Source organism: Bos grunniens, chromosome 10 (genome assembly GCF_055505025.1).
Source record: "Bos grunniens cultivar Pamir isolate PY7600 chromosome 10, Bosgru_T2T1.0, whole genome shotgun sequence".
In the NCBI taxonomy this organism is placed as follows: domain Eukaryota; kingdom Metazoa; phylum Chordata; class Mammalia; order Artiodactyla; family Bovidae; genus Bos; species Bos grunniens.
In genome coordinates, this window is record NC_141174.1 from 67,930,437 (window position 1) to 67,957,936 (window position 27,500).

The 27,500-nt window shown below is 38.9% G+C and overlaps 1 protein-coding gene across 22 annotated transcripts in view; it reads left to right on the forward strand.

Moving 5' to 3' along the window:
• Positions 1 to 27,500, forward strand: part of FSIP1 (fibrous sheath interacting protein 1) — a 210,666-nt gene that overhangs the window by 5,590 nt on the left and 177,576 nt on the right. For 7 of the 22 annotated variants that reach the window (XR_015134956.1, XM_086321953.1, XM_086321952.1 and 4 more), the window contains exons 2-5: positions 2,207 to 2,339; positions 12,754 to 12,937; positions 17,734 to 17,888; positions 19,183 to 19,276. Coding sequence is in view for 21 of the 22 variants with exons in the window: in XM_086321953.1 (XP_086178079.1) it covers positions 2,214 to 2,339; positions 12,754 to 12,937; positions 17,734 to 17,888; positions 19,183 to 19,276 (559 nt within the window). In the remaining variant the exon portion in view is untranslated. Of the gene's footprint in view, positions 1 to 2,206; positions 2,340 to 3,310; positions 3,456 to 10,661; positions 11,077 to 11,150; positions 11,561 to 11,693; positions 12,024 to 12,753; positions 12,938 to 17,733; positions 17,889 to 19,182; positions 19,277 to 27,500 lie in introns of those variants that run through there. The other 15 variants (XM_086321954.1, XM_086321966.1, XM_086321968.1 and 12 more) reach the window with 9 other exon arrangements.

The following is a 27,500-nucleotide window of genomic DNA, read 5'->3' on the forward strand; positions in this document are numbered from 1 at the left end:
ACCTCATTATTATGTAAATTAGATGTATGTTTCCTTCCAGTCCCTTGGAGATTTCATATTTTATATTTATTTATTATTAAGCAATTTAAAGGAGAAGGCAAAAAAACTTTTAATAAAGTAATATAGTAAAATATGTCAAAATACAGTATAATATTTACAGTGGAAAAAAATGTCACATCCTTCAGGGACAAATATCTTGAACTTGTAAACATTATGCTTGTTTAACTATTGTTTAGATTTATCAAGTTTTGGATATTCTCTTTGATTTCCTATTTTGACAGGTTAGATTTTTTATACATTTCCTTTTACATACTCCTTCTCACATACACTCAATATAATTAAGGCACAGTATTTGGTTAAATCAATATTCAGTGCTTATATAATTAAAAGTATTTAATTATCATTTGATTGTTTGCTTTCTTGCACAATGCTTTATTTTTCTTGTGGGATTTCTCTGTGGCTACTGAGATTGTTTTCTAATACACTCAGATACATCTCTAAGTTCCTAATTCACTGCCCTTTATCCGTACTTTTTTCTAGATGGCCAAATCATAAGATTGTTAGTTATATCCCTACCCATCCTGGGAAGTGTGTTTTATTTATGATTTTCAGGAGCAAACATAAAAGAACAGACCTATTTCTAAAGCAAATGGAGAGATTTCTGGAGCCTCTTAGCTGGTCCATGCCATTGGTGGTTCCCTGTGCCCCTCCCCTTATTGACGTGTATTATACGGGCTCTGCACAGGCTTCCATCTCATTGCTCCCTCAGTGCACTGCAATAAGTCTCCCTTGACAGGCTGCTTAGGGCATTACAAGACATTTGGCCTTTCAGTGACTTACGCTTTTTGATTGTGATGTGACGGGCCAGGGTGATCCGTCATCCCACAATAATAATGTCAGTGCCTTCCTGAGTGAGCCAAAAACTCTTTTACAGAGTTGAATAATGTTGAGATCAATGCCTTTTTCATTTGGTGAGATGGAAAGAGTTGACCTACTGGTCCTTGACGCCTCGGTACATTGAATGGTTGGGAGCTAAATCATATTATCCCTCTGTGTGCCTTGGAGGAGCATGGGGTTGTTCATGTTTGGGCTTCCTCCTGTGTCCGGAACTTTCTTGGACTCTGCCTTCCCTGTTCATAAAGAGAAAGATAGATGAGTCATTTTGTAGGGTAAGAAAAGGACATTGTTTCACTTGCTGGGCCAGAGGCAGTTGCCTTTATTCTCTTATGAGAGAAATGGTTTGATTCATAACCAGTAGGAATTTAGGAAAGGATTTGTTGGAAGATATCCAGTCACACATATGTAAAGCTAAGTATTGAGAAGGCAAACTCTGAAATTCTCTCTGTTTCTTCCATTTTATTTGGCATGTATGCCACCGCAGCATTACTGAACAAATCTGGAATGGTCCTGATCAAGGGCACAGTTTGGCAGGATCAAGGTGCTGGCAATGCTCAAGTTTTCTCATTAGATTAAACCACCCTGCCTAATATCTCCTGCTTTAGGAAACAGTCCTGGGAATAGAGCAGCCAGACTGGTATAAGGCCTTTGGATGGTGTCACCTGAAAAATAGTTAAGGAGATTGGCAATGTGTATCCAGATAATGAAAGTCTGTCCTCTGCTAGATAGAGTAGGTTCAGTTCTCTGTTGCTTCAGGGCAGAAGTAGTGTTGTGGGTCTTAGAAGGGCAGGGTTGATAGAAGAGTGATTACCAACAGCAGCAGCAGCAGCAGGTACTCCATGAAGATTCGGTACCAAGGAAGAGAGGAGAAATCAGAGCTGAGAGGGAGCCCAGGCTGAAGGCTGAGCTAGAATAAGGAAAGTAAAACCAAAAGCAAGTAGAGGCTTTGGGAAGTTATTACAATGAAGCATGAGTCTTGGCTGAGAGGTGTGGTTCTCCGAAAGTGTCTTCTAAGGCCTAGGACACAGTAAGTGTTTCTCTTGGAGATGCAGAAAGCCACTGAATGGCATTCACTTCTGCACTTTTTTAGCCACTTTCAGAATCTAACATCCTGGGCAGCATGTTTTTTCCACTTACAGTGATGTAAAATGTAATGATCCGTGGACATAGACATCTTTTGATGAAGTTAGGGTCCTGTGAGTTTGGTAGCAACATAATCCTTGTAACAAAGGCTCTGAGTTAACTGAATGTTAACAGTGATGAAACATTTAAACATACAAGTCACAGCTTGCTTAAAATTTTGTTTCAGGATATCAATGGATATTATAAAGGGAAACTTGGATGAAATTTCAAAACCAGCCTCAAATTCAAGAACACGTCCTGGGAGCCGAAGTTCAAATGCTTCTTTGGAGGTGCTCTCACCAGAACCAGCATCCTTCAAGGTACTTTGCTGTTTAGAAATGATATAAACGACTTCTTTCAATCTCTAGCAATTGGTGAACCAGAGCTGTTGTTAACATCCCCTTCTAAGGTTCCTCTTTAAAAGGTGTGTTCTGGGAGCACTCATAGATTTCTTGTTTGTTACTTTAGATCTTTTTATGTGAAAATACTCTTTCCTTCTTTACTTTCCCCTCTTTTGGGGGTAGGGGGGATAGAGTTTGGCTTAATTTTCCATAGTTGTACTTTGATAATGCTCATTTGTTAACTTTTCTTCTTTCATAAGAAAGCTTTGTATTCCAATATCTACTATGCCACCATTGACTCTTAACTATGAAAAAGATTCATTAATTTAAAAAACAGAGTCTGGATCAAGACCACATGGTGTATATTTAGTAGGTACATTACCCGGGTGTGACTCCCTTTATTGTCTTTATTAGTCTTTCTATCTTTTCTCAAAATATCTAATTCAATTTTTTTTTTTTTTAAAGAATCTTTTTCTCTCTGTGATGTGGAGCAGTTTATTTGTCTTAAGGTTGTGGGAAACAAAAATTTTGAAGCTTATGGTGAAAATTTTCTTTGCAGTTTTGTGACTCCCTTCTCACGTATTCTTTTGACTTATGGGTTAGACTGCATTACAAAACTCTTAGAGGAGTGTCTATCATGATTTAATGCTGGAAATAGAAAACATTCTAGGCATTTCCAGCCTAGAATGTATTCCAGATTGAATACAAGAAATTCAGTTCCTAAATCAATTGAGGGCCAGCTGAAAAGGCAATCACAGAGGGGACTTTTCTTGGATCATTGGTTCCCAGATCACACTGTGTGTGCATGCTCAGTCACGTGCAACTGTTTTGTGACCCCATGGGCCGTAGCCTGTCAGGCTCCTCTGTCCGTGGGATTTTCCATTTCCTCCTCAGGGGATCTTCCCTACTCAAGGATCAAATCCAGGTCTCCTGTGTCTTCTGCATTGCAGGCAGGTTCCGTACTGCTGAGCTACGAGGGAAGCCCAGTCACACCACCGTATCCAAAATCCAGAGATCTGAAAGCTGCTGCTGTTGCTGCCTCTGATATTCTACACTTCTCTCAGAACCATAAAACTGGTGACTAGACATGCAGAGGTGACTGCCTTTGATATTTCTTGTCAATAATATAGGGCTTCCTTGGTGGCTCAGTCAGTAAAGAGACCAGCTGCATATCAGGAGCTTAGCAAGATGGCTTCTACCTCATTTCTGTGGTATAAATTTTGTGCAGATGCACCTAATTGGATGAAACTAACACATATCCAGAATCCAGCCTGCAAGCAGCTTTGTAAAATACAGTTTCTAGCTTAACTCTTATGTTTTTTTCATCTAATCCTGCATCATTACTGTGTGTTAACTCTTACAGCATTGTAATAGTTCTTGATATCTGATGAGATCGGTCTCCCCATCATATTTTTCTCTAGGACTGTCCTAGCTGTACTTGGCTTTTTGTTGTTTTTATATTTTAGAACAGTTTTCAAGTTCTATGAAAAATACTGTTGAGGTTTTGATTGAAATCGCTTTGAATTTATAGATTAATTTGGAGAGAATTTCTAACTTTATGATAGTAAATCTTCCCATCTATTTACATAGCATCTCATTGACTTCTTTGCTTCTAATTTAAACATTTTACATACTGTGAAATTCAGTCTCTTTTGGTGTTTAATTTTGAGTTTGGCACATGTGTGGAGTGATCTTATCACAATCACAATATAGAACAGTTCCATCATTACCTCTCAAAAATGCCCTCATGCTAGCCTGTCATAAATAGTCTCTCCTACTCTTAATCCCTGGAAACTCTGGATCTGATTTCTGTCCCTTTAGTTTTTCCTTTTCCAGAAGGTCAAATGAATGAAGTTAAAAAAAAAAATGTAGCTTTTGAGTCTGGCTTTTGTTTGCTGGCACACTGCGTCTGAGACTCATCCATGTTGATGCTTGTTCACTCACATCTTTTTATCGCTTAACAGCGTTCCATTGTGTGGGTAAACCACAGTTTGCTTATTCATTCCCCAGGTGAGGAGTGTTTGGGTAGTTTGCAGATTTTGGTGATTATGAATAAAGCTGCTGTAAATATTTGCATATATACAATAAGTATAAAGTAATATCTCACTGAGGGTGCAAATGAAATTTCCCTGATGACTAATAATGTTGTGTTTTTATGTGCTTATTTACAATTCACATATTTTTTTTGGAAAGTTTATGTTCAAAAGTCTCTATCTGGAATACATAAAGAACTCTGAAAAGTCAATAGTAAGTAAATAGTCTTTTGTCAGATATATTATTTGCAAATATTTTCTCCTAGTCTGTAGCTTGGTTTTTCTTTCTTTTAACTGTGTCTTTTAAAGAACATTTAACATTTTAAGTGCAATTCATCATGCTTTTTTTCTTTTGAGAATTGTATTTTTTGGTTGTATCTAAGAATCCTTTGTTTAACCCAAGTTCCCAAATATTTTTTTCCTGTTTTTTCTTCTGAAAGTTTTATAGTTCTGTATTTTGCATTTAGATACTTGCCTCTTTTGTTGCCAGTGAGAAGGCTTTTGTAAGCCCACTATTCATTCCAGTGTGGGTTGTCTATTTTAGATATTTTTCTCTGGCCACTTTATTTTTTTCCCTTTGTTTTTGATATCTATTATTACTCCCCTAGGTATGGACTTATTTAATTTGTGTTTCCGAAGACTAGTACTACTTCAATGTAAGGATATGTGTTTTTTATTTTTATTTTTAAAACTTCTTAGCCACTGTATTTTCATATGTTTCAAATATTGCCTGCATTTTTTTTTTTCTATTTTAACATCCTGGAAGTCCAATAAAATTTCTTTTGAACCTTTCTCTTCTATTCTTTATGTCTCTTAAAATTTAAAAAAATTCATTTATTTCTCTGTGCATCATGCTGGGGAATTTTTAATATATATTTCTTGGAATTCTTTCTAATACTATGTCAAATCTGTTCTTTAATCTATCCATTGAATTTTTAATCTTAATGATATATTTTTAATTTCTTGAAGTTCTTTGTCATTTATTTTCAAATTTATCTTAATCTTTTTGTGTTATTTGGATTCTTTCTTCAGACTCATTAGAACTATTTATCAGCTTTTTATAATAATATCTTAAGTTCTTTTATTTATTCTGAATCTTGCTTATTATTAGGGCTTCCCTGGTAGCTCAGTTGGTAAAGTATCTGCCTGCAATGCAGGAGACCCTGGTTCGATTCCTGGGTTGGGAAGATCTACTGGAGCGGGTTAGGCTACTCACTCCAATATTTCTGGGTTTCCCTTGTGGCTCAGCTGATAAAGAATCCACCTGCAATGTGGGAGACCTGGGTTTGATCCCAGGGTTGGGAAGATCCCCTGGAGAAGGAAAAGGCTACCTACTTCAGTATTCTGGCCTGGAGAATTCTTAAAAAGAATATCTTTTTCTTTTTGTATTATTTGGATTCTTTCTTAATACTCATTAAATCTTAATACTCATAAATCTTTATCAGATTTTTATAGTAATATCTTAAGTTCTTTTGTTTATTGTGACTCTTGCTTACTGTTGGTCATGTGTTCATGGCTTTTGAACTTTGGGATTGTAAGTTTTAATTTTGGAAAATTTATGGAGCCTGATTTGAAGCTGTACCTTCCAAAGCAAGTTTCTGTTTGCTTCTACCAAATGGCTCAGAGATACCACTGGCATGAATATTTTTTTTTTTGGCTAATTTTTCATCTTGAAGCATTCCAGAGCTCATGAATAATATTAATTGGAATTCAAACCCACATAAAGCATGACCCCATGGTTGCACATTCTCAGGGAAGACTGTTTCCCTCTTGGAACTGCTGTTGCTGCTGCTAAGTCGCTTCAGTTGTGTCTGACTCTGTCTGACCCCATAGACAGTGGCCCACGAGGCTCCCCCGTCCCTGGGATTCTCCAGGCAAGAACACTGGAGTGGGTTGCCATTTCCTTCTCCAGGGACACAGACACATTTTTTGTTTGTATCCTGTGCTTTTGGATAGATATATTTTTCTAGTCTGCACTGTCACTGAGGAGGCACCTTTTTAAGGGATCCAGCTTCATGAAGCAGGAGAGGGAAGGGTCTTCTCCATCCTGTCTTGCATGAGCCCAAGTCCTAGTCTCCTAGCTCTGTGTAGGTGGTAAAGCCCAAGGCTATGGCTTTCTGAGGCCAGCATATTTTTCTTTTACCTGTCCTGGTACTGGTGGTAAAGAGTCCTGCCTGCCAATGCAGGAGACATAAGAGATGCAGGTTCAGTCCCTGAGTTGGGAAGATCCCCTGGAGAAGGGCATGGCAGTGCACTCCAGTATTCTTGCCTGGAGAATCCCATGGACAGAGGAGCCTGGTGGGCTTCAGTCCATAGGGTTGCAAAGAATCAGACATGACTGAAGCAACTTAACACACACATACTCTGCTCCCACCCAGCCCCCACCAGGTCATCTGCTTTAAGGATTTATAAAGGTTCCTATTTCAGTTTTTGTTGTTCTTGTTCAGTCTCTTAAGTTGTGTCTGACTCTTTGGAACCTCATAGACTGCAGTACACTAGGCTTCCCTGTCCTTCACCATCTCCCAGAGTTTGCTCAAACTCACATCCATTGAGTTGGTGATGCCATCCAACTATCTCATCCTCTGTGTTCCCCTTCTCCTCATGCCTTCAATCTTTCCCAGCATCATCGTCTTTTCCAATGTGTCAGCTCTGCATCAGGTGGTTAAAGTGTTGGAGCTCCAGCTTCAGCACCAGTCCTTCCAATGAATATTTAAGGTTGATACCTTTTAGGATTGACTGTTTTGATCTTCTTGCTGTCCAAGGGACCCTCAAGAGTCTTATCCAGCATCACAGTTTGAAAGCATTAATTATTTGGTGCTCAGCCTTCTTTATGGTCTAACTCTCATATCTGTACATGATTACTGAGAAAAGTGTAGCTTTGACTATATGGACCTTTGTTGGGGAAGTGATGTCTCTGCTTTTTAATACGCTGTCTAAGTTTGTCATAGCTTTTTTCCCAATGAGCAAGTGTCTTTTAATTTCGTGGCTGCAGTTACTGTCTGCATTGGAGCAGTGATTTTGGAGCCCAAGAAAATAAAAGTCAGTCACTGTTTCCATCTTTTCCCCATTTATTTGCCATGAAGTGATGAGACCCGATGCCATGAACTTATCTTTTTGAGTGTTGAGTTTTAAGCCAGATTGTTCACTCTCCTCTTTCACCTTCATCAAAAGTCTCATTAGTTCCTCTCTGCTTTCTGCCATCAGGGTGGTGTCATCTTCATATCTGGGGTTGCTGATATTTTCTCCTGGCAATCTTGATTCCAGCTTGTGATTCATCTAGCCTGGCATTTTGCATGATGTACTCTGCCTATAAGTTAAATAATCAGGGTGACAATATACAGCCTTGATGTAATCCTTTCCCAATTTTGAACCAGTCCATTGTCCCATATCTGGTTCTGACTGTTGCTTCTTGACCTGCATACAGGTTTCTCAGCTTTTAGTTTCCTTTTAATTTCTGTTGACTGGCAATTTCCCCAGTATTCTTGTGAGCTTAGAACTATTCATTTCTAAGTAGATGGAAAGTTTCAGTTTATTCGGTTTTCCTTATAGCCTAAAGTGGAATCTAAAACAATTTTAAATTCCAATAGCCCAAAACAATTTTAGACTCTTTAGTATCAAGCTTACTGATTATAAACCTAAACTCTGGAGTTATGGGTTCAAAGTAGGCTTTGCTGACCACATTTTATGTGATTTTGGGAAAATTATTAATACTTCGACTCTCTGTGTCAGTTTCCTAATCTGTTCAATACTGTCCACCTCTTAGGCATGTTTTGGTGCCGGGGTCCAGCCCCAGTGGATCCAGGGAATTCGAAGCGGGGACGGCGTCGGCGAGGACCAGGAAACAATTGCTTAATTAAACGTTAATTAAGGATATAAAGAGTAATAGAATGAGGATAGCTCAGTGAGGAAATTTCAGTGAAGAAAAGAGGCTGAAATAAGGATAGCTCAGTGAGGAAATTCAGTGGAGAAAAGAGGCTGAATAATTCAGCCAGAAGGTAAGAGAAAGAACGACATGGTGAGACCAAGTTTCGGTGAACAAGGCCCGCACTTTATTTTCCAAAGTAGTTTTTATACCTTAAGTTATGCATAGAGGATAATGGGGGAAGGGGTAGAGTCATGCAGCAAGCCAGGCTTTCTTCCTGCAAACTTATCATATGCAAAAGCTTAGGTGATTTGCATCATCTTCTGGCCCGGAGGCGTGTTAACATTTTAAGACCCTTTCTTCAGAAAACTTATTTTTCTCTAAAGGTAATTGGTCAGGAGCAACCCTCCAAAAGCATTAGATAAAGTTGCATTCCTACAGAGCAAAGGTGTGGTGGGCTATAACAAGAAAAAGAATTAACTCAAGGGTCCCAGGTTACAAACATTAAAGCTACTTACACCAATTATATTAATCAATACACTGCCAGGGACACAGCAGGTAAGGGATATGGAAACTTAGCAGCAAACATTGGCCCAACAAGTGAAAATCCCTTCACCAATACAATTTCTAATCAATCTTTTAACTACTCAAAAGAATCTGTGTTTAGACAGTTTAGAACATCTCCTGCCTCTCACAGTTGGGAGGCTCTGAACAATCACATGTGGCCAGAAAAACCTATTCAGGCAGGCTAGAGGATTTCCAAAGGAGTTTGTAGGTTGAAACACTGTCACACCCAGGAATTATTAACTGGAGCTGTAAGCTAACTCTTCTTTCAGAGAGAGGTAGTGGGGGACAGCCCCCTGTAAAGTCAGAGGTGTAGGTGAAAGCACAAAGCAGAAAGTAGGCAGACTCTGGTTTTGGGGGTAGATGGGGGACTCCTGAGACTCGATCCCGCGTTTGCGTATGCCGAGCCTCCTTCCTCATGACCTTTGTCATGGGTGGAGTTCCTCACGCTGGCTCCCGGCAGTGATAGAATTCCAGTTGAGCTATTCCAGATCCTGAAAGATGATGCTGTGGACAGTGCTGCACTCAATATGCAATATGCCGGCTCCCGGCATTTTGGGGATAAAATGAGTGAAATATCTACAATTTTTAGAAGTGACTAGCAATGGCACCCCACTCCAGTACTCTTGCCTGGAAAATCCCGTGGATGGAGGAGCCTGGTGGGCTGCAGTCCAAGGGGTCGCTAGGAGTTGGACACGACTGAGCGACTTCACTTTCACTTCTCACGTTCATGCATTGGGGAGGGAAATGGCAACCCACTCCAGTGTTCTTGCCTGGAGAATCCCAGGGACGGGGGAGCCTGGTGGGCTGCCGTCTATGGGGTCGCACAGAGTCGGACACGACTGAAGCGACTTAGCAGCAGCAGCAGCACCTAGTACAGAGAAGGCAGTGGCGCCCTACTCCAGTACTCTTGCCTAGAAAATCCCATGGGTGGAGGAGCCTGGTAGGCTGCAGTCCATGGGGTCGCTAAGAGTCTGACACGACTGAGCGACTTCACTTTCACTTTTATGCATTGGAGAAGGAAGTGGCAACCCACTCCAGTGATCTTGCCTGGAGAATCCCAGGGATGGTGGAGCCTGGTGGGCTGCCGTCTATGGGGTCGCACAGAGTTGGACATGACTGAAGCGACTTAGTAGCAGCATGTAGTAAGTACTCAGTACATCTTAGCTAATTGGTCTTAATTCTTTAACCTAATTGGTCAGTCCTTCCTATGTTATTTTTCATGAAATTCAGTGTAAAGTCAGACACATAGTAGCTGTCACATAACTGTGTTTAACAAATTTAGAATGAAAAATTTACCATTTTATGTAGGTAGGATAATATATTTACAAAGACCTGACAAATTTTAGAGTAGCAAAGGATTAGTATTTCTGCTTACATATTCCTAGGTGATGATTTTTTTCTAAAGCAGCAACTTCACAATATTGATGCACATGTTTTAAAACATAGCTTAATATTACCTCATTCAAATTTATTTAAAAGAAATATATCAGCAATTAATTCCAGGCATATTTTATTTGAACCCACTAAGCTATAGGTCAAAACAAACTCTAGCATATTTATTAACCAATGAGGACTTTGATACTTATAGCAAAGGCAAGACTTTGTAAAAGTTGTGATTTACGTGGAAAATTAGTAAGGTTCATCTGGGGTTGGGGTAGAAAATCCACAGGTATGCTGCATGTTGACTGCTGACTGCAAATGATTAAGTGTCTGTAAGCCCTTTTACATTGTCAGAATAATAAATCTTAGTATTTTGATTAGTTTTATTGCTCATTTGTCTTTTATTAATTTCTTGCAAAAATTTCTGAGTGGCAGAAAATGAATTTAAAATGCTAGAGGTTTTTTTTTTTTTTTGCCACATGCTGTATAGCTTGTGGGATCTAGTTTCCTGATCAGGGATTGAAGCCGTGTCCCCTGCAGTGGAAGCATGGATTCTTAACTATTGGACTGCCAGGAAGTCCCTAAAATGCTAGAATTTTAATGAAATTTCTGTAGTAATGGTATAGTTCTCAGTCTTAGAATTTTGGTTTATTGTTGCTTCTGAATATTTTTCTTGAAGGAGCCAATTGTTGCAACTGGTGTAAAAATCTCATGGCTTTCAGGTAGGTATCTAATTGTTTGGAAGTGTTTTTATAGACTATCTACCTTTCTTGGGACTAACATGGAGATGAAATAGGGGACATGGAGCAATGAAAAGTGGAGGCTGAATGTGGCTTTGAGAATGAAGAAGTGAAAAAAGCAAACAGGCCACAAGGTAGACGATCAGAGGGGTTGGGAAGAGAGAGGCCCATGGGCAGTGGGATGGGGAGATGGTTGGTGTTACTGGGGTGGGAAACTGTGGGTAAAATTGTGAAATGGGCAGTATTTGCCTTTTGTTCTGTTTCATGTCTTTTGTCTCATTTTTCCTGCTCATTCTAAGCGTCAGGATCATATGGGGTAACACGTGTGAAAGATCTTTGTGTATACTGAAATGTGGTATCTGAGTAGTTGCTAATATCTAGTTATGTTACCCCTGTATAAAAACCCATTCTCAGGGAAAGATCAGCTTGATTCATTTATGCCAAGATCTAAATTACTGACAGGGCTTGTGTGACTTCTAGCAATTTCAGCATTCTCACGAAACTATGCAGCCTTAAGAATTTACTGGATATTATGGAATTTTAGGCTTTAACCTGGCCTTTCACAGAAGAATATTTTTGAACAGGAAACCCTCTTTAACACTTCCAAGATCACATAAAGTAAGCATTGTTTTGCTTATTATAAATTAGGTCTCTACTAGTTTCAGTCCATAATGTACCTGTTTTCTTCTCTGTTAAATTGGGGTAGTAATACCTATCCCAGAGGGTCATTGTGAGACGTGACTGAGGCAGTGTGTGTAAAGCACTCAGCACAGGACCTGGCCAGTAGTAATTCTCAGTAAATGTCAGTTATGATTTTTATACTACGGACTCAGCTCAGTTCTCCTGGGGCTTATGTCCTAGTTCAGGTGAAGAGAGATGCTTGTGCACTCGTGTAAGCTTGTGCAGTCATGTAAGCAATTAAACCCTGGCAGTTTAATTCTCAGCACCACCTGCCTTCTGTCCTGGAGATTCACAAGGGGACCCAGATGGCAATGATGGAGTGTAGACCAGGAGCATAAAAGCCTCCAAGGGCTGAGTCCTGCAGGGCTGGAGCAGACATTCCCTCCGTTGGAGGGGAAAGGTATGTCTCCACTCTGCCTGAGGTTTTGCCCTCTTGTGGGCTGTGTGAATTTCCAAGGTGACTTTTGCTGCCAAGCAGAGCCTTCAAGCTCTGTGATCCCTGTTTTTGCTTCGTGCAGCCATGGATGTCTTTTCCTGTCCTCTCTCAGGAAAACACAGCTGCACCAAACTGGTGTTTTCACCAGTTTTTAGCAAATGAACTTTGCTAAAATGGAAAGAGAAACCAAAATGAGATAGAAAAGCTGTGACTAGTATAAGAGTAAATGATTAACCAAAGCACATGGTTCTGATTTGAAGACCTCCATTAGAAGTACACTGTGATTCAGACTATTCACTTTGCAGCTGTTCAATAGCCACATGTGAGCAGTGACTACTGTGTTGATTAGCTTGCCCTAGAACCCTTGACTCTCCATCTGAAAGTAAGCTCAGGCAGCAGGGACCATTGTGCCTCATCCTCAGAGCTTGACAGAGAGAGATTCTCTTTGGGACGGATTCTTCTCTATTATTGCTAGAAATTGCTGGAGAGTGGTGCATATTACTTTGGTGCAAATGTTATTAAATTCAATTGTGTATGTAAATTGTATTTTATCAAGTGTTATATTATTAGAATAATTTAACACTACTGTATGATGCATGTCCTTACATATACTTATATTTGAGTTAAACTAGTCTAGAAATTTAAAATAAAAAACATTATTTTTGAAAACTATTTCTTTGGAAATAATTTTTAGGTTGATACTGCAATCAATTTGAACTCTGGTAAAGAAGGCCACTCAGAAAGCAATAATACAGAGGAAAGTAGAAACAGTAATGATAATAAAGGGGAAAGCTACTCTGAGAAAATAAAATTGCCTGAAGAGGGGTCAGATGATGATTCGAACTTGGGTCAACATCAGATAGTCCCTGAATGTTCAGGTAGGATAATTACTTGGTAATTAGCTAATGATAATTACAGATGCTATAGTTAAAATATTAGAATTACATAGTTTTTTATTATTTATTTTTTATTATGTAGAAATAATGATACATTTTTTTTGTGAGAAAGCAAATCACCAAGTTTTTATTTACAAGAATATTAAGAGTTCTTAAGTACATGTAGAAATATAATATGTCATATAATAAAATTGTTACTGTGATCATTTTAATCAAGTAGGAAGTATTTCTGTATTTTATGACATGATTTATTGATCTTTTTGAAAATTATATGATAAAATGTATCCTGTAATATATAAATGCCTTTTAAGGGATAATCTCATTTGATTTTAATAACTTCTGGATTTCAGAAAACTCCTTCTTTTCCCATGGTTATTAATACTGGTCAAAGTGAATTAGAACAGCAGTTCTCAAAACATGGACTGCAAAGCCCTGGGCTCTGAGGCCCTTTTAGGAACTCTGCAGAGTAAAAACTAGTCTCATTGTAATACTGATATATCAGTAATATAATTCATTATAATACTGAAATGATTCTGTTTGCTTTTTTGCCCCCTGAGTGGTTTCACTGATGGTACAAAAGCAATGGTGGGTAAAATTGCTGGTGCTCTGACATGAATCAGGACAATGAATGGCATCAAACTGTACTAATAGTCATTGTGTTCTTTAAGGCCTGGCATAGGCAGAAGAAAGAAATAGCCGATGTCACTCAGGAATGTTCTTGATGGAGCAGTAAAATTTTAAAATTCTAATTAATCTTGACCTTTGAGTACACATCTTTTTTATAACCTATGTGGTAAATTGGGAGGTACATATAAAGAAATTCTGCTGTATGCCAAGATGTGAAGGTTGTGTTGAGGAAAAGTGTTTGTGAGGTAATTTGAGAGTTGAACTGGTCCTTTTTTAATGGGACTCCATTTTCACTTGAAAGAAGAAGTGGCAGACAAACTACTGTTGTTCAGACTTAAGTATTTGGCAGACATTTTTGTAAAAATTGAAAGGGACCTGTTAATTCGGGAAAACAACTGAAAGTATTTTTTGTCAATGATAAAATTTGAGCTTTCAAGTAAAAACTTAGAATCTTAGAAAATTTGTGTATGTCAATATGAGCTTTACAACTTCCTAGTACTTAGACTTTTCTGATAAAAATCAGTGGCAATATTAACAAATGTGATTTGTTGATATTGTATATTGAAATGTGTTAATATTTTGAAGGTTTGCCTACTTCAGTGAACCACTGGCTTCCAAATAACCAATGCAGGATAAAAGAGCCATTTAACATGAAAAATAGATCCATGGATTTATGGAATAACTAGGGTTACAGATTTCACATTATAACTAAACTTTAAGAAACTACCTCTTGTCCAGTTTTAATATTAGTATTAAAGAAGAATATCCACCATTATCTGAAAAGGATATTTCTCCTCCCCTTTCCAACTACTGTGTAAGGCCAAATTTTCTTCATATACTTTAACTGAGGCAACAGATTACAGTAGATTGACTTTGAAGCAGGTACGTGAATCCAGCTGTCTTCTATTAATCCAGGTACAAAAGATTGAAAATATCACTATTCTTCTCAACAATTTTTTGGGAAAATATAGCTATTTGTCATAAAAGTGTTATATTTGTGTTAAAATGTAATAAGTAATGCCATGTTTATTATTTAAAAATGAATAAATATATATTTATAATATTCTTCAATTTTGATTTCTAATATGATAATTATCCATAGACATAACTCACATAAACAAAAGTTACTTTGGGTTTTCCATAATTTATGAACTATAAAGGAAAGCTGAGCTTGTAGTGGTGGCCTCCCCAGCCTGAACCTGAGGCGTGATGGGCTCTTCCCTCTCTGGCACAGGCCTGTGGGCTCCATTGAGGCAGGGGCTGCTCAGCTGCCCCTCTCCACTCAGGCCTTGACCAGCTCACTGGGCTGGCTGGCTCCCACTGCACAAACAGCCAGCTTGGAGCTCCACTCCGGGGGCACCAACTTTGAGGCTGTCTTGAGGGTCACAGGCTGGCTGGTATGGCCAGCAGAGGGCTGTGCTCACAGTGCCCACTGCCTCAGACAATGGTTCTGGTTGATGGGTGTGTCAGCCATCTCCACATGGCCACTAATGCACTATGGGTTGAAGAATGATGTTGCTGGAGCGGCCGGGTGCTAGTTCAGACCTGGCTGCTTTCTGCAGTTGTACGTTTCAGCTTGGGGTGCAGTAGCAGCGAGGCAGACACCAGCCATAGTTGCCCTACTCAGTCATTGGTTGGTGCCACAGTGGGCCCCTCCCCCAAGCAAGTGACTGTTAATGATCAACTGTCAATCAGTAACCATTAGTAGCCCTGCTCAGCCATTGGTTGGTGCCACAGTGGGTTCTTCCTCCTCCCCCTGTTGTATATTTAAAAAGAGTCCAGATTTGGACTGACAGGGAGATGGATGTTTTTTTGAGATGCTAGTCTGACATCTTCTCAGTCGGCTAGTTTTTTGACTCAAGTTGTCATTTCTTGTTCCAACAGCTTGTTTTCTGATTTATTGGCCTGTCATCTGGTGAGCAGAATGAGTTTGGGTTCAGTAACAAGCTCATAAACTTTGAGAACTGATTTAAATTGTGTTTGGCATGAGATCCGCTCTCAGACCAGGTGACTCAGGATTACAGTTATCAGGAAATGAGGTATTAGAGTTGAGACTAGCTAGTGGCCCCATTTACGTTGTATTGTTTATATTACATTATATTTACATTACAATGTAAACATTGTAATGTTTATATTATATTACATTATATTGTTTCCGTGTAGCAAGAGTTAACTTCAAAAATGCCTGCTGGATAAACCACCTGTATACATGGAGCTTGAGAATGCTAGGGCTGCCAGTTGGAATTAGAACTAGAGGCTTTTGCGTTTGACGTATGTGAGCAATACAATTTGTAGAGTCTCCTTATTAGTAAGATCAGTATTCTTTTTGGGTAAGCTTCTTCCCTCTAAACATATCTCCTTTTCCTTTAAGAGAAAGTGATATACATTATAGGGAAACACCATTGGACTCTGTATTTTCAGAAGTTGCAAAACTTGGCTTTTCTTTGCATAATATGACATTTCTGATGATCTAAGATCTGATGATCTAGCTGAGACTTTAGGACTTGAACACCTATGCTTATTGCCAGGTTATCATCTTTCATCAGACTTTACAGAGGAGTTATCTCCTGATGGGTAAAGAGCTTTAGTTCTGGAGTCAACACAGATCTGGGCAGAGACTGACTCTGCCTTTTACTAGTTATAAGATGATAGATCTTGGACATGTATTTAACTCAGTTACAAATTAGCCTCAGTTTACTAATTTGTAAAATAGGGGCAATAATTACTCCGTCTCACTGGTTTATGGTGAGGATTACACAAGATAATGAATGTACATAAAGCATTTAACACTGTGCCTATCAGGTAAATGTATAAATGTTAGTAGTAGTGATAGTTTTAGTCTCTCAGTCACGTCTGACTCTCTGTGACCCCATGGACTGTAGCCTGCCAGGCTCCTCTGTCCATGGGATTTTCCAGGCAAGAATACTAAGTGGATAGGCATTCCTTTCTCCAGGGTATCTCCCTGACCCAGGGATTGAACTGGGGTCTCCTGCTTTGCAGAAGGATTCTTTACTGTCTGAGGTGTTGGCTGCTATTATTAATATGACCATTAATCATAATGATAATTATTATTAATCATTTATAATTATTATTAATCATAGTCATAAGTGAAAACTTAAATAACAGGAGTTCTAAATAGTTCCTAACTATCAATTATCCATAATTCAAGAACATTTTAGAGTGTTTTGGGCTTCCCTGGTGGCTCAGCTGGTAAAGAATCTGCCTGCAATGCGGGAGACCTGGGTTCGGGAGATCCCCTGGAGAAGGGAAAGGCTACCAACTTCAGTATTCTGGCCTGTAGAATTCCATGGACTGTATAGTCCATGGGTTTGCAAAGAGTCAGACATGACTGAGCAACTTTCACTTTTACTTTAAGGTGTTTCAGGAAAATGGGATAACAGGAAGGAGTGTAGATGAAAGGTGTTTAGTTACATGGTATACTTTTCTGAATTTGTTTCTGACATGGTGGAATTACTCTGTGTCTCTGACATGCTATATTTTACTATAGCTATTTGTGTAAGTGACTTCTCTTTCAGTTAGTCTGAAGCAATTGCAGGATAGGGTCTTTGTCTTATTCTTTGTTAATTATGAATATAGAAAGTATGGCAGAATGAAGGAGAAAGAATTTGGGGTTAAAATCATATGAGACCCACTTCTGAATTCAGTGCTATAATTTATTAGCTATTTGAAAGGATTAAGTTATCTCAACTGTAAGAGAGAACTAAATGTCTGTTTCACAAGGTTGTTAGATAATTATATGAAAAAAAAAAAAAAGCGAAAGCAGGCTTCCCTGGTGGCTCAGATGGTAGAGTCCACCTGCAAAGCAGAAGGCCCAGATTTGATCCCTGGGTTGGGAAGAACCCCTGGAGAATGGAATGGCTACTCATTCCAGTATTCTTACCTGGAAAATGTCATGCACAGAGGAGCCTGGAAGGCCACAGTCCATAGGATGGCAAAGTGTTGGACACGACTGAGTGACTAACACTTTCACTTTTTTCCAAACCAAGATACATGACACCAATGTTAGTTATTACACCAACCATAAACATTTGTTGAATGAAAGAACAAATAGTAAAAGTAAAACAAGAAAAAAAAAAAGCTTTATGATTTTAATAAACTTCATGCTCATTCCTACTTTCAACATAATACAGATGAATTTGAATTAAAAGAATTAGATTTTCAACTTCAGGATGCAATTCAGAAGATGAAGAGGCTTGACAAGATATTGGTGAAGAGACAATACAGAGAAAAAGAAATTAAGAAGCAAGGTCTAGAAATGAGAATAAAGCTGTGGGAGGAACTTAAGGTAAGAATTGTATAATCTTGTGCTGACATGTGAGAAGCAACTTCCTCTAATAAGTAGGAATAGCGTGGCCTCTGGTAGTGCTAGTGTGGTCTGCCTTAATTTATTTTGTGGAGGTAGGGCAGTAGTGTTTATATGTGTGTATGGGGTGAGGGAGCAGTGAGAGAGAGAGTTTTCTGGAATTGGAGAAGGTGATTTTGCAGGATTCCAGATTTCGGGCACTGCCCTGAGCGTCTTCATTCCCCAGACAACAAAATAGGCTTCTCTCGCCAGTGGACAGACAGCACAATAGGCTTCTCTCTCCAGTGTCTGGCCTGGGCGCCTGGGTTCCTCCATATCTGGAATAGAAAGGAATTTGGTGCCTACGTTCATCAGCTATATATGTCAGCTTTTTCTTCAGCAAGCTTACAGTTTGGAGATCAGTACACAAAAACAAAAAAATCTAACCCCCTGGTTACCATTATTACTTGAGTAAACTTTTGTGACAAGCAAGCGAGGAGTTGACTATTTCACATGCTGGTCAAGGTCTCTTTGGGAAGCTGTAAAATGCCTGTGGTCTGTGACCATGCTCTATATACTTCTGTCTTAGTGAATTTCTAATGCTTGATTAACTCTCCTTGGCCTTCTTGGACCTTTTATTCTCTGTAGTATTGAGGGGTGGAAGTTGACCAGATGTTGGCACTGACTTGTGTATAGCTATTGCACTTTTAAGATAAGGAACATTATAACAACAGATGGATTGTTTTTTATAAATTCTACCTTGATTAGTTGACTGACTTCCTAGGAAATTTCCCAGGCAATGATGTGAATTAACAGTAAAGTAGTTAAGAATACATTTTTACAGGGTTCCCAGGAAGACCAATGGGATGGAAAAGTAAGTATATAAAATGCAGTGCTTTAAGCTAGAAAAATACATTTTAGCAGGAAAAGTTAGTCTATCACTTACCTCTGTTGAATTTCAAAGCAAATTTTTACTTGCTTGGAAATATGAATTATAACTGGAATCATAATAAAATAATACCAATTTTGAAATGTATGAAACTTGCTTATTATTAAACAGAAACTTAAAGCAAGGTAATTATCATATAGAGATAGACATATTCCAACTCTTAACTGGGAATGCTCATTGACAGAATTTTGAGGGAATAGGAAACATGAACAGATTTCCTAATTAAAGGAGTAAAAATGACCTGTATTTATGAACAGAATTGGAAACCATCTTAGAATTAAAAAAAATATATCAGTGAATACAGTTGCCTTCTTTCCCCATGTTTAAGCTTTTATTCTCTTTTATTAGTCTGCAAAAAATGATGAAGTTTTGCAAAGTAATGAGGAGATGGAAAATACAAAAAAGTTTCTAGCTTTGACTGCTGCATCAGAAGAAACTGTTGGTGAGTAAAATTGATTCATTATTTTTATCTCAGAGTCATAGAATATTTGGATTAAAGTAAAATTCTCAATTCAGTTTTCTTTTTCTTTGTGAGTTTAATTTTTCTTTAGGAGAAACCATCATGTTAGGTAGGACAATATGAAACTATGGTGAATTTGAGTACATTTCAAGAGTCTTCTAGGGTTTGTGTTCTAGGGTTTGTGTCTGCTCAGAGATGAGGAAACAAGGAGTGAAAAACCAGGAAGTAGACCAAGCATGTCTTTGCTGGTAATTGCTGTACCTCTTGGATGCCTCTAGACACCTAGTTTATGTTCACAGTCCCCTAGTTGTGTGATGACATCCCATGGGGTTTCTCACTCAGGCCTCTGCAACCTTTTATAAAAATCTGTTACTGATTTGTCCTTTTCCTATTCTCTCATAGTCCTGCTTTATGAGACCAGCTAGTTACTTCTGTGCACGTGTTTCTACTCCCCTTGTGTGTATGTAGCAGTTGATCCTTGAACACATGGTGTTTAGGAGCACTGGCCCCCGTGCAGTTGAAAATCCAAGTATAAGTGTATTGGCCACCTGTCTCTGTGGTTCTACATCCACGAGTCAGTTCAGTCGCTCAGTCGTGTTCGACTCTTTGCAACCCCATGAAACGCAGCACGCCAGGCCTCCCTGTCCATCACCAACTCCTGGAGTTTACCCAAACTCATGTCCATTGAGTCGGTGATGCCATCCAATCATCTCATCCTCTGTTGTCCCTTTCTCCTCCTGCCGTCAATCTTTCCCAGTACCAGGGTGTTTTTCAAACGAGTCAGTCTCTTCTTCCCATCAGGTGGCCAAAGTATTGGAGTTTCAGCTTCAACATCAGTCCTTCCAATGAACACCCAGGACTGATCTCCTTTAGAATGGACTGGTTGGATCTCCTTGCAGTCCAAGGGACTCTCAAGAGTCTTCTCCAACACCACAGTTCAAAAGCATCAATTCTTTGGTGCTCAGCTTTCTTTATAGTCCAACTCTCACATCCATACATGACCACTGGAAAAATCATAGCCTTGACTAGACGGACCTTTGTTGGCAAAATAATGTCTCTGCTTTTTAATATGCTGTCTAGGTTGGTCATAAGTTTTCTTCCAAGGAGTAAGCGTCTTTTAATTTCATGGCTGCAGTCACCATCTACAGTGATTTTGGAGCCCCCCAAAATAAAGTCGGTCACTGTTTCCACTGTTGCCCCATATATTTCCCATGAAGTGATGGGACCGGATGCCATGATCTTAGTTTTCTGAATGTTGAGCTTTAAGCCGACTTTTTCACTCTCCTCTTTCACTTTCATCAAGAGGCTCTTTAGTTCTTCTTCACTTTCTGCCATAAGGGTGGTGTCATCTGCATATCTGAGGTTCTTGATATTTCTCCCGGCAATCTTGATTCCAGCTTGTGCTTCCTCCAGCCCAGCGTTTCTCATGATGTACTCTGCATATAAGTTAAATAAGCAGGGTGACAATATACAACCTTGACGTACTCCTTTTCCTATTTGGAACCAGTCTGTTGTTCCATGTCCAGTTCTAACTGTTGCTTCCTGACCTGCATACATGTTTCTCAAGAGGCAGGTCAAGTGGTCTGGTATTCCCATCTCTTTCAGAATTTTCCACAGTTTATTGTGATGCACACAGTCAAAGGCTTTGGCATAGTCGAGAAAGCAGAAATAGATGTTTTTCTGGAACTCTCTTGCTATTCTGATGATCCAGTGGATGTTGGCAATTTGATCTCTGGTTCCTCTGCCTTTTCTAAATCCAGCTTGAACATCTGGAAGTTCACAGTTTATGTATTGCTGAAGCCTGGCTTGGAGAATTTTGAGCATTACTTTACTAGCATGTGAGATGAGTACAATTGCATGGTTGTTTGAGCATTCTTTGGCATTGCCTTTCTTTGGGATTGGAATGAAAACTGACCTTTTCCAGTCCTGTGGCCACTGCTGAGTTTTCCAAATTTGCTGGCATATTGAGTGCAGCACTTTCACAGCAGCATCTTTTAGGATTTGAAATAGCTCCACTGGAATTCCATCATCTCCACTATCTTTGTTCGTAGTGATGCTTCCTAAGGCGCACTTGACTTCACATTCCAGGATGTCTGGCTCTAGGTCAGTGATCACACCATGGTGATTATCTGGGTTGTGAAGATCTTTTTTTTTTTGTACAGTTCTTCTGTGTATTCTTGCCACCTCTTCTTAATATCTTCTGTTTCTGTTAGGTCCATAGCATTTCTGTCCTTTATCGAGCTCTTATTTGCATGAAATGTTCCCTTGGTATCTCTAATTTTCTTGAAGAGATCTCTAGTCTTTCCCATTCTAATGTTTTCCACTATTTCTTTGCATTGATCACTGAGGAAGGCTTTCTTATCTCTCTTTGCTATTCTTTGGAACTTTCAGATGCTTATATCTTTCCTTTTCTCCTTTGCTTTTCGCTTCTCTTCTTTTCACAGCTATTTGTAAGGCCTCCTCAGACAGCCATTTTGCCTTTTTGCATTTCTTTTTCTTGGGGATGGTCCTAATCCCAGTCTCCTGTACAATGTCACAAACCTCCATCCATAGTTCATCAGGCACTCTATCTATCAGATCTAGTCCCTTAAATCTATTTCTCACTTCCAGTATATAATCATAAGGGATTTGATTTAGGTCGTACCTGAATGGTCTAGTGGTTTCCCTACTTTCTTCAATTTAAGTCTGTGGATTGAACCAATCAAGGATTGTGTGGTACTGTAGTACACATTTATTGAGAAAAATTTGTGTATAAGTGAACTTGTGCAATTTAAACTTACATTGTTCAGGAATCAACTGTATATTGTGATCTGCCTCCTCCTCTTCCTTCTTTTCTTTTTCTTCTTCTGCAGAAGTGCTGTGAATCATATAACTTATTTTAACCTTCTTAGTAATGAATGTTTTAGTGATTGGGAAGAGTTGGTGTTTTTTGGCAGAACACTTTTTAAATCCTTTAAGCTACATCATCTAAACTGGTCATATAGTATTGCTTGGGCATTAGACTGGCTCTGAGTAGGGCTTCCAGGAGTGGGATTGCGGGGTCATATGTTAGTTCTATTTTTAGTTTTTAAAGGAAGCTCCCTAATGTTCTCCATAGTGGCTGCCCCAATTTGCATCCCCACCAACAGTGGAGGAGAGTTCCTTTTTCTCCACACCTTCTGCATTCATTATTTGTAGACTATCTGATGATGGCCATTCTGAATGGTGTGAGGTGATACCTCATTATGGTTTTCAATTGCATTTCTCTAGTAATTAGTGATGTAATGGAACATCTTTTCATGTGCCTATTGGCTATCTGTATGTCTTCTCCGGAGACATGTCTGTTTAGGCCTTCTGTTCATTTTTTTATTGGGTTGTTTGGTTTTCTGCTGTTGGATTATATGAGCTGTTTGTACATTTTGGAAATGTTGGTCACATTGTTGGCCAATATGTTCTCCCGGTCTGTAGGTTGTCTTTTCGTTTTGTTGATGGTTTCCTTTGTTGTTCAGTAGGGAAAGATTGAAGACAAAAGGAGGAGGGGGCAGCAGAAGATGAGATGGTTAAATAGCATCGCTGACTCAATGGACATGAATTTGAGCAAACTTCAGGAGATAGTGGAGAACGGAGGAGCCTGGTGTGCTGCAGTCAATGGGGTTACAGAGTTGGACATGACTTAGTGACTGAACAACAATGATCAAAATCTGTATTCTAGAATGCAGGAGTTAAATGCTGATTTATCCACTAACGCATTTCTAAGAGGTCACACTTGCTGTGCTTGACTCTGGAGCAAGGACTTTAAGTCAGGCCACTCCATATGGGAATCCATGGTAGTAGCCTTTTAACATCAGCCTTTTTGGTCACAGGGTTCACTACTGAGTGAGCTTTTGGCCCTGGAGGGCAAGACTTTGGTTTTCATCTGGCCTTTCTTCACAAATTTGAGCTATCAAATATATTTAATTTTTAAAGCCCATGAAAGGTCTATATGGTTAAGTCAATCCTAAAGGAAGTCAACCCTGAATATTCATTGGAAGGACTGCTGCTGAAGCTGAGGCTCCAATACATTGGTCACCTAATGTGAAGACCTGACTCATTAGACAAGACCCTGAGGCTGGGAAAGATTGAAGGCAGGGGGAGAAGGGGATGACAGAGGATGAGATGGTTGGATGGTATCACAGACTCAATGGACATGAGTTTGAGCAAGCTCCAGGAGATGGTGAGGTACAGGGAGGCCCGGTGTACTGCAGTCCGTGTGGTTTACAGAGAGTCAAACATGACTGAGTGACTGAACAGCAACAACAACATGGAGTTCACAGTTGTACCTCTGGAGTTACGTGACTACTGTAGACCCTTAGACATTTACATTTCTAACATGGAATCTTTTTAGCCTTCATGGGCTGAAAGCTGGAGTTACTAGAGGCTTAGAAGCTACAGCCAGAGAAAGTCATTGCTTAAATATTATTATTTCAAAGTTTCAGTTTTTAGATTTTGAATTCTTAGTTGATTATTATGTATTGGCAGTGTTTGTTGTGTGCAGAGCAGATAAGATGTAAAAGTAGGGTCAGTATAAAAGGAAATGGGATCTGTATGTCTTCTTTGGAGAAATGTCTATTTAGTTCTTTGGCCCATTTTTTGATTGGGTCATTTATTTTTCTGGAGTTGAGCTATAGGAGTTGCTTGTATATATTTTTTAAAATTTTATTTTATTTTAAAACTTTACAATATTGTATTAGTTTTGCCAAATATCGAAATGAATCCGCCACAGGTATACCTGTGTTCCCCATCCTGAACCTTCCTCCCTCCTCACTCCCCATACCCTCCTTCTGGGTCGTCCCAGTGCACCAGCTTGTTTATTTTGAGATTAGTTGTTTGTCAGTTGCTTCATGGTATGGGGAGGGAGGAGGGAGGAGGGTTCAGGATGGGGAACACGTGTATACCTGTGGCGGATTCATTTCGATATTTGGCAAAACTAATACAATATTGTAAAGTTTTAAAATAAAATTAAAAAAAAAAAAAGGAAATGGGATCAAAGACACTTTTGGGTAAGCAAGTGTCTGTTGTTCTTCATTCTTGATGTCGTCTGTCTTGATTAGTTCACACTTGACCAGTTCACCAGAACGAAGAGACGTTATTATTGTATTCCTTGTTCTTCAGATTTATTAGATTTTTTTGATGACTAGTCTTCTATAGGAGGCGAATTTCTTTTTTTTTACTTTACAATATTGTATTGGTTTTGCCATACATTGACATGAATCCGCCACGGGTGTACATGTGTTCCCCATCCTGCACCCCCCTCCCACCTCCCTCCCCATCCCTCTGGGTCATCTCAGTGCACCAGCATCCTGTATCATGCATTGAACCTGGACAGGCGATTCATTTCACATATGATAATATACATGTTTCAATGCCATTCTCCCAAACCATCCCACCCTCGCCCTCTCCCATAGAGTCCAGAAGACTGTTCTATACATCTGTGTCTCTTTTGCTGTCTCACATACAGGGTTATCGTTATCATCATTCTAAGTTCCATATATATGCGTTAGTATACTGTATTGGTGTTTTTCTTTCTGGCTTCACTCTGTATAATAGGCTCCAGTTTCATCCACCTCATTAGAACTGATTCAAATGTATTCTTTTTAATGGCGGAGTAATACTCCATTGTGTATATGTACCACTACTTTCTTATCCATTCATCTGCTGATGGACATCTAGGTTGCTTCCATGTCCTGGCTATTATAAACAGTGCTGCGATGAACATTGGGGTACACGTGTCTCTTTCAATTCTGGTTTCCTCAGTGTGTATGCCCAGCAGTGGGATTGCTGGGTCATATGGCAGTTCTATTTCCAGTTTTTTAAGGAATCTCCACACTGTTCTGCATAGTGGCTATACTAGTTTGCATTCACACCAACAGTGTAAGAGGGTTCCCTTTTCTCCACATCCTCTCCAGCATTTATTGCTTGTAGACTTTTAGATCGCAGCCATTCTGACTGGCATGAAATGGTAACTCATTGTGGCTTTGATTTGCATTTCTCTGATAATAAGTGATGTTGAGCATCTTTTCATGTGTTTGTTAGCCATCTGTATGTCTTCTTTGGAGAAATGTCTATTTAGTTCTTTGGCCCACTTTTTGATTGGGTCGTTTATTTTTTTGGAATTGAGCTGCAGGAGTTGCTTGTATATTTTTGAGATTAGTTGTTTGTCAGTTGCTTCATTTGCTATTATTTTCTCCCATTCTGAAGGCTGTCTTTCCACCTTGCTAATAGTTTCCTTTGTTGTGCAGAAGCTTTTAATTTTAATTAGGCCCCATTTGTTTATTTTTGCTTTTATTTCCAATATTCTGGGAGGTGGGTCATAGAGGATCCTGCTGTGATGTATGTCAGAGAGTGTTTTGCTTATGTTCTCCTCTAGGAGTTTAATAGTTTCTGGTCTTATGTTTAGATCTTTAATCCATTTTGAGTTTATTTTTGTGTATGGTGTTAGAGAGTGTTCTAGTTTCATTCTTTTACAAGTGGTTGACCAGTGTTAAAGAGATTGTCTTTTTCCATTGTATATTCTTGCCTCCTTTGTCAAAGATAAGGTGTCCATAGGTGTGTGGATTTATCTCTGGGCTTTCTATTTTGTTCCATTGATCTATATTCCTGTCTTTGTAGCTTCTTGCTGGCTCTTTTCATCATAGACATGTATTCAGTAGTCACACATATCTGATTTTTAAAAATCTTAAAACCCAAAAGAGATGACATTTAGTATGTGCTAAGTGTCCAACTTTTTGTGACCCCATGGACTATAGCCCACCAGGCTCCTCTGTCCATGGAATTCTCCAGGCAAGAATACTGGAGTGGGTAGCTATTCCCTTCTTTGGGGATCTTCCTGACTCAGGGATTGAACCCACGTCTCTTACATCTCCTGCATTAGCAGTCGAATTCTTTACCACTAGCGCCACCTGGGAAACCAGCATTTACTATAGATTATGTTATTAGCCTAATTATACATTTTGAAACACTTTACATAACATAAATTATTAGCTTATTCCAAAAGAGGTAACTTTTGGAATCTTCAGTTTATGAAATGTATTATTAGCACATGTGAAAGAAATGAACAGAAAAGCAAGAGTCCGATTTGACCACATGACACTAATTTTGACAGTCTCATATTTCTACTATTACAACATAGTCTCATATCATGAAATGGTGTGACACTACTTGTATCTGTTCCATCCTGAGGGTAGTTTCTTTCCCAGATAATTCTCTGAACTTCAGCTATCCCCTCTTAATTAAAAATGTAAAAAAATTTAAAACTTAAGCAATTATTTTCATCAAACCTATGTATAGCCATAAAATGTAAAGTGTTCCTGTAAAGCTTATTATGAAAACAGGAAACCGTTTGCTCTGTTTTCCTCCACAGTCATTTTTTCCTCTGTTACCAGGAAAGCGCAAACCCTTGTAAACTGTCCAGTAGGTGGCGGCATTTAGTTAGAATACTGCTTTAAGAGCACCTCTTGAATTTAGAGCCAGGCTTATTTAGACTTGAACTTTAAACACACATTTACAATTATCCAGACCTACTATTTACCATTCTTTTAATTTTTCCCCTTTAAACTAAAGGAAAAATCTTAGAATGAGTATTCTTTATTTTCCCCGATCATTTCCTGAACTTCTTACTTAAGAGTAACTCAAAGGACTTCAGGCTAGTGGCAGAATGGCAATTTCCAACCTGCTTTCCAGCCCCCCAAACATAAAATTCACTGTAGTCCCTTTCTAACATCACAAATAACCAACAGTAAAAAGAAAAGTTACTTGTGTATTTTTTATAGGTACTGAACACAAATGAGGACTTGGCTCTAACAGAAAGATAAAAACCACAGTAATTTTTTAAAACCATATTTTAGCTTTATAAGTGAGATAATAACCCATACTGAGGTTTTGAAAGGGACAGTATTGTACTTTCTAGACGTCTCAGAAATATTTTAAAAGTCTGTCTCACCATGTTTTTGAAGGATCACTTTAAAGTTTTTCTAGAGAAATATGAAATTACTGAACTAGGAGTTTTCCCTTAGTTTATAGCATTTATCTGACGGATAGAGATAAAATTCACTACTCTCTGAGACAAATATATCTAGTGATGGGATTGTTACCGGTGTTTTGGACAAGGGTTATTCTTTTTTGCCTCTGTTACATTTGTGACTTGTGTTTCCAGCTCCAAATGTACAAGTTTGTGTAAATACAAAACAGT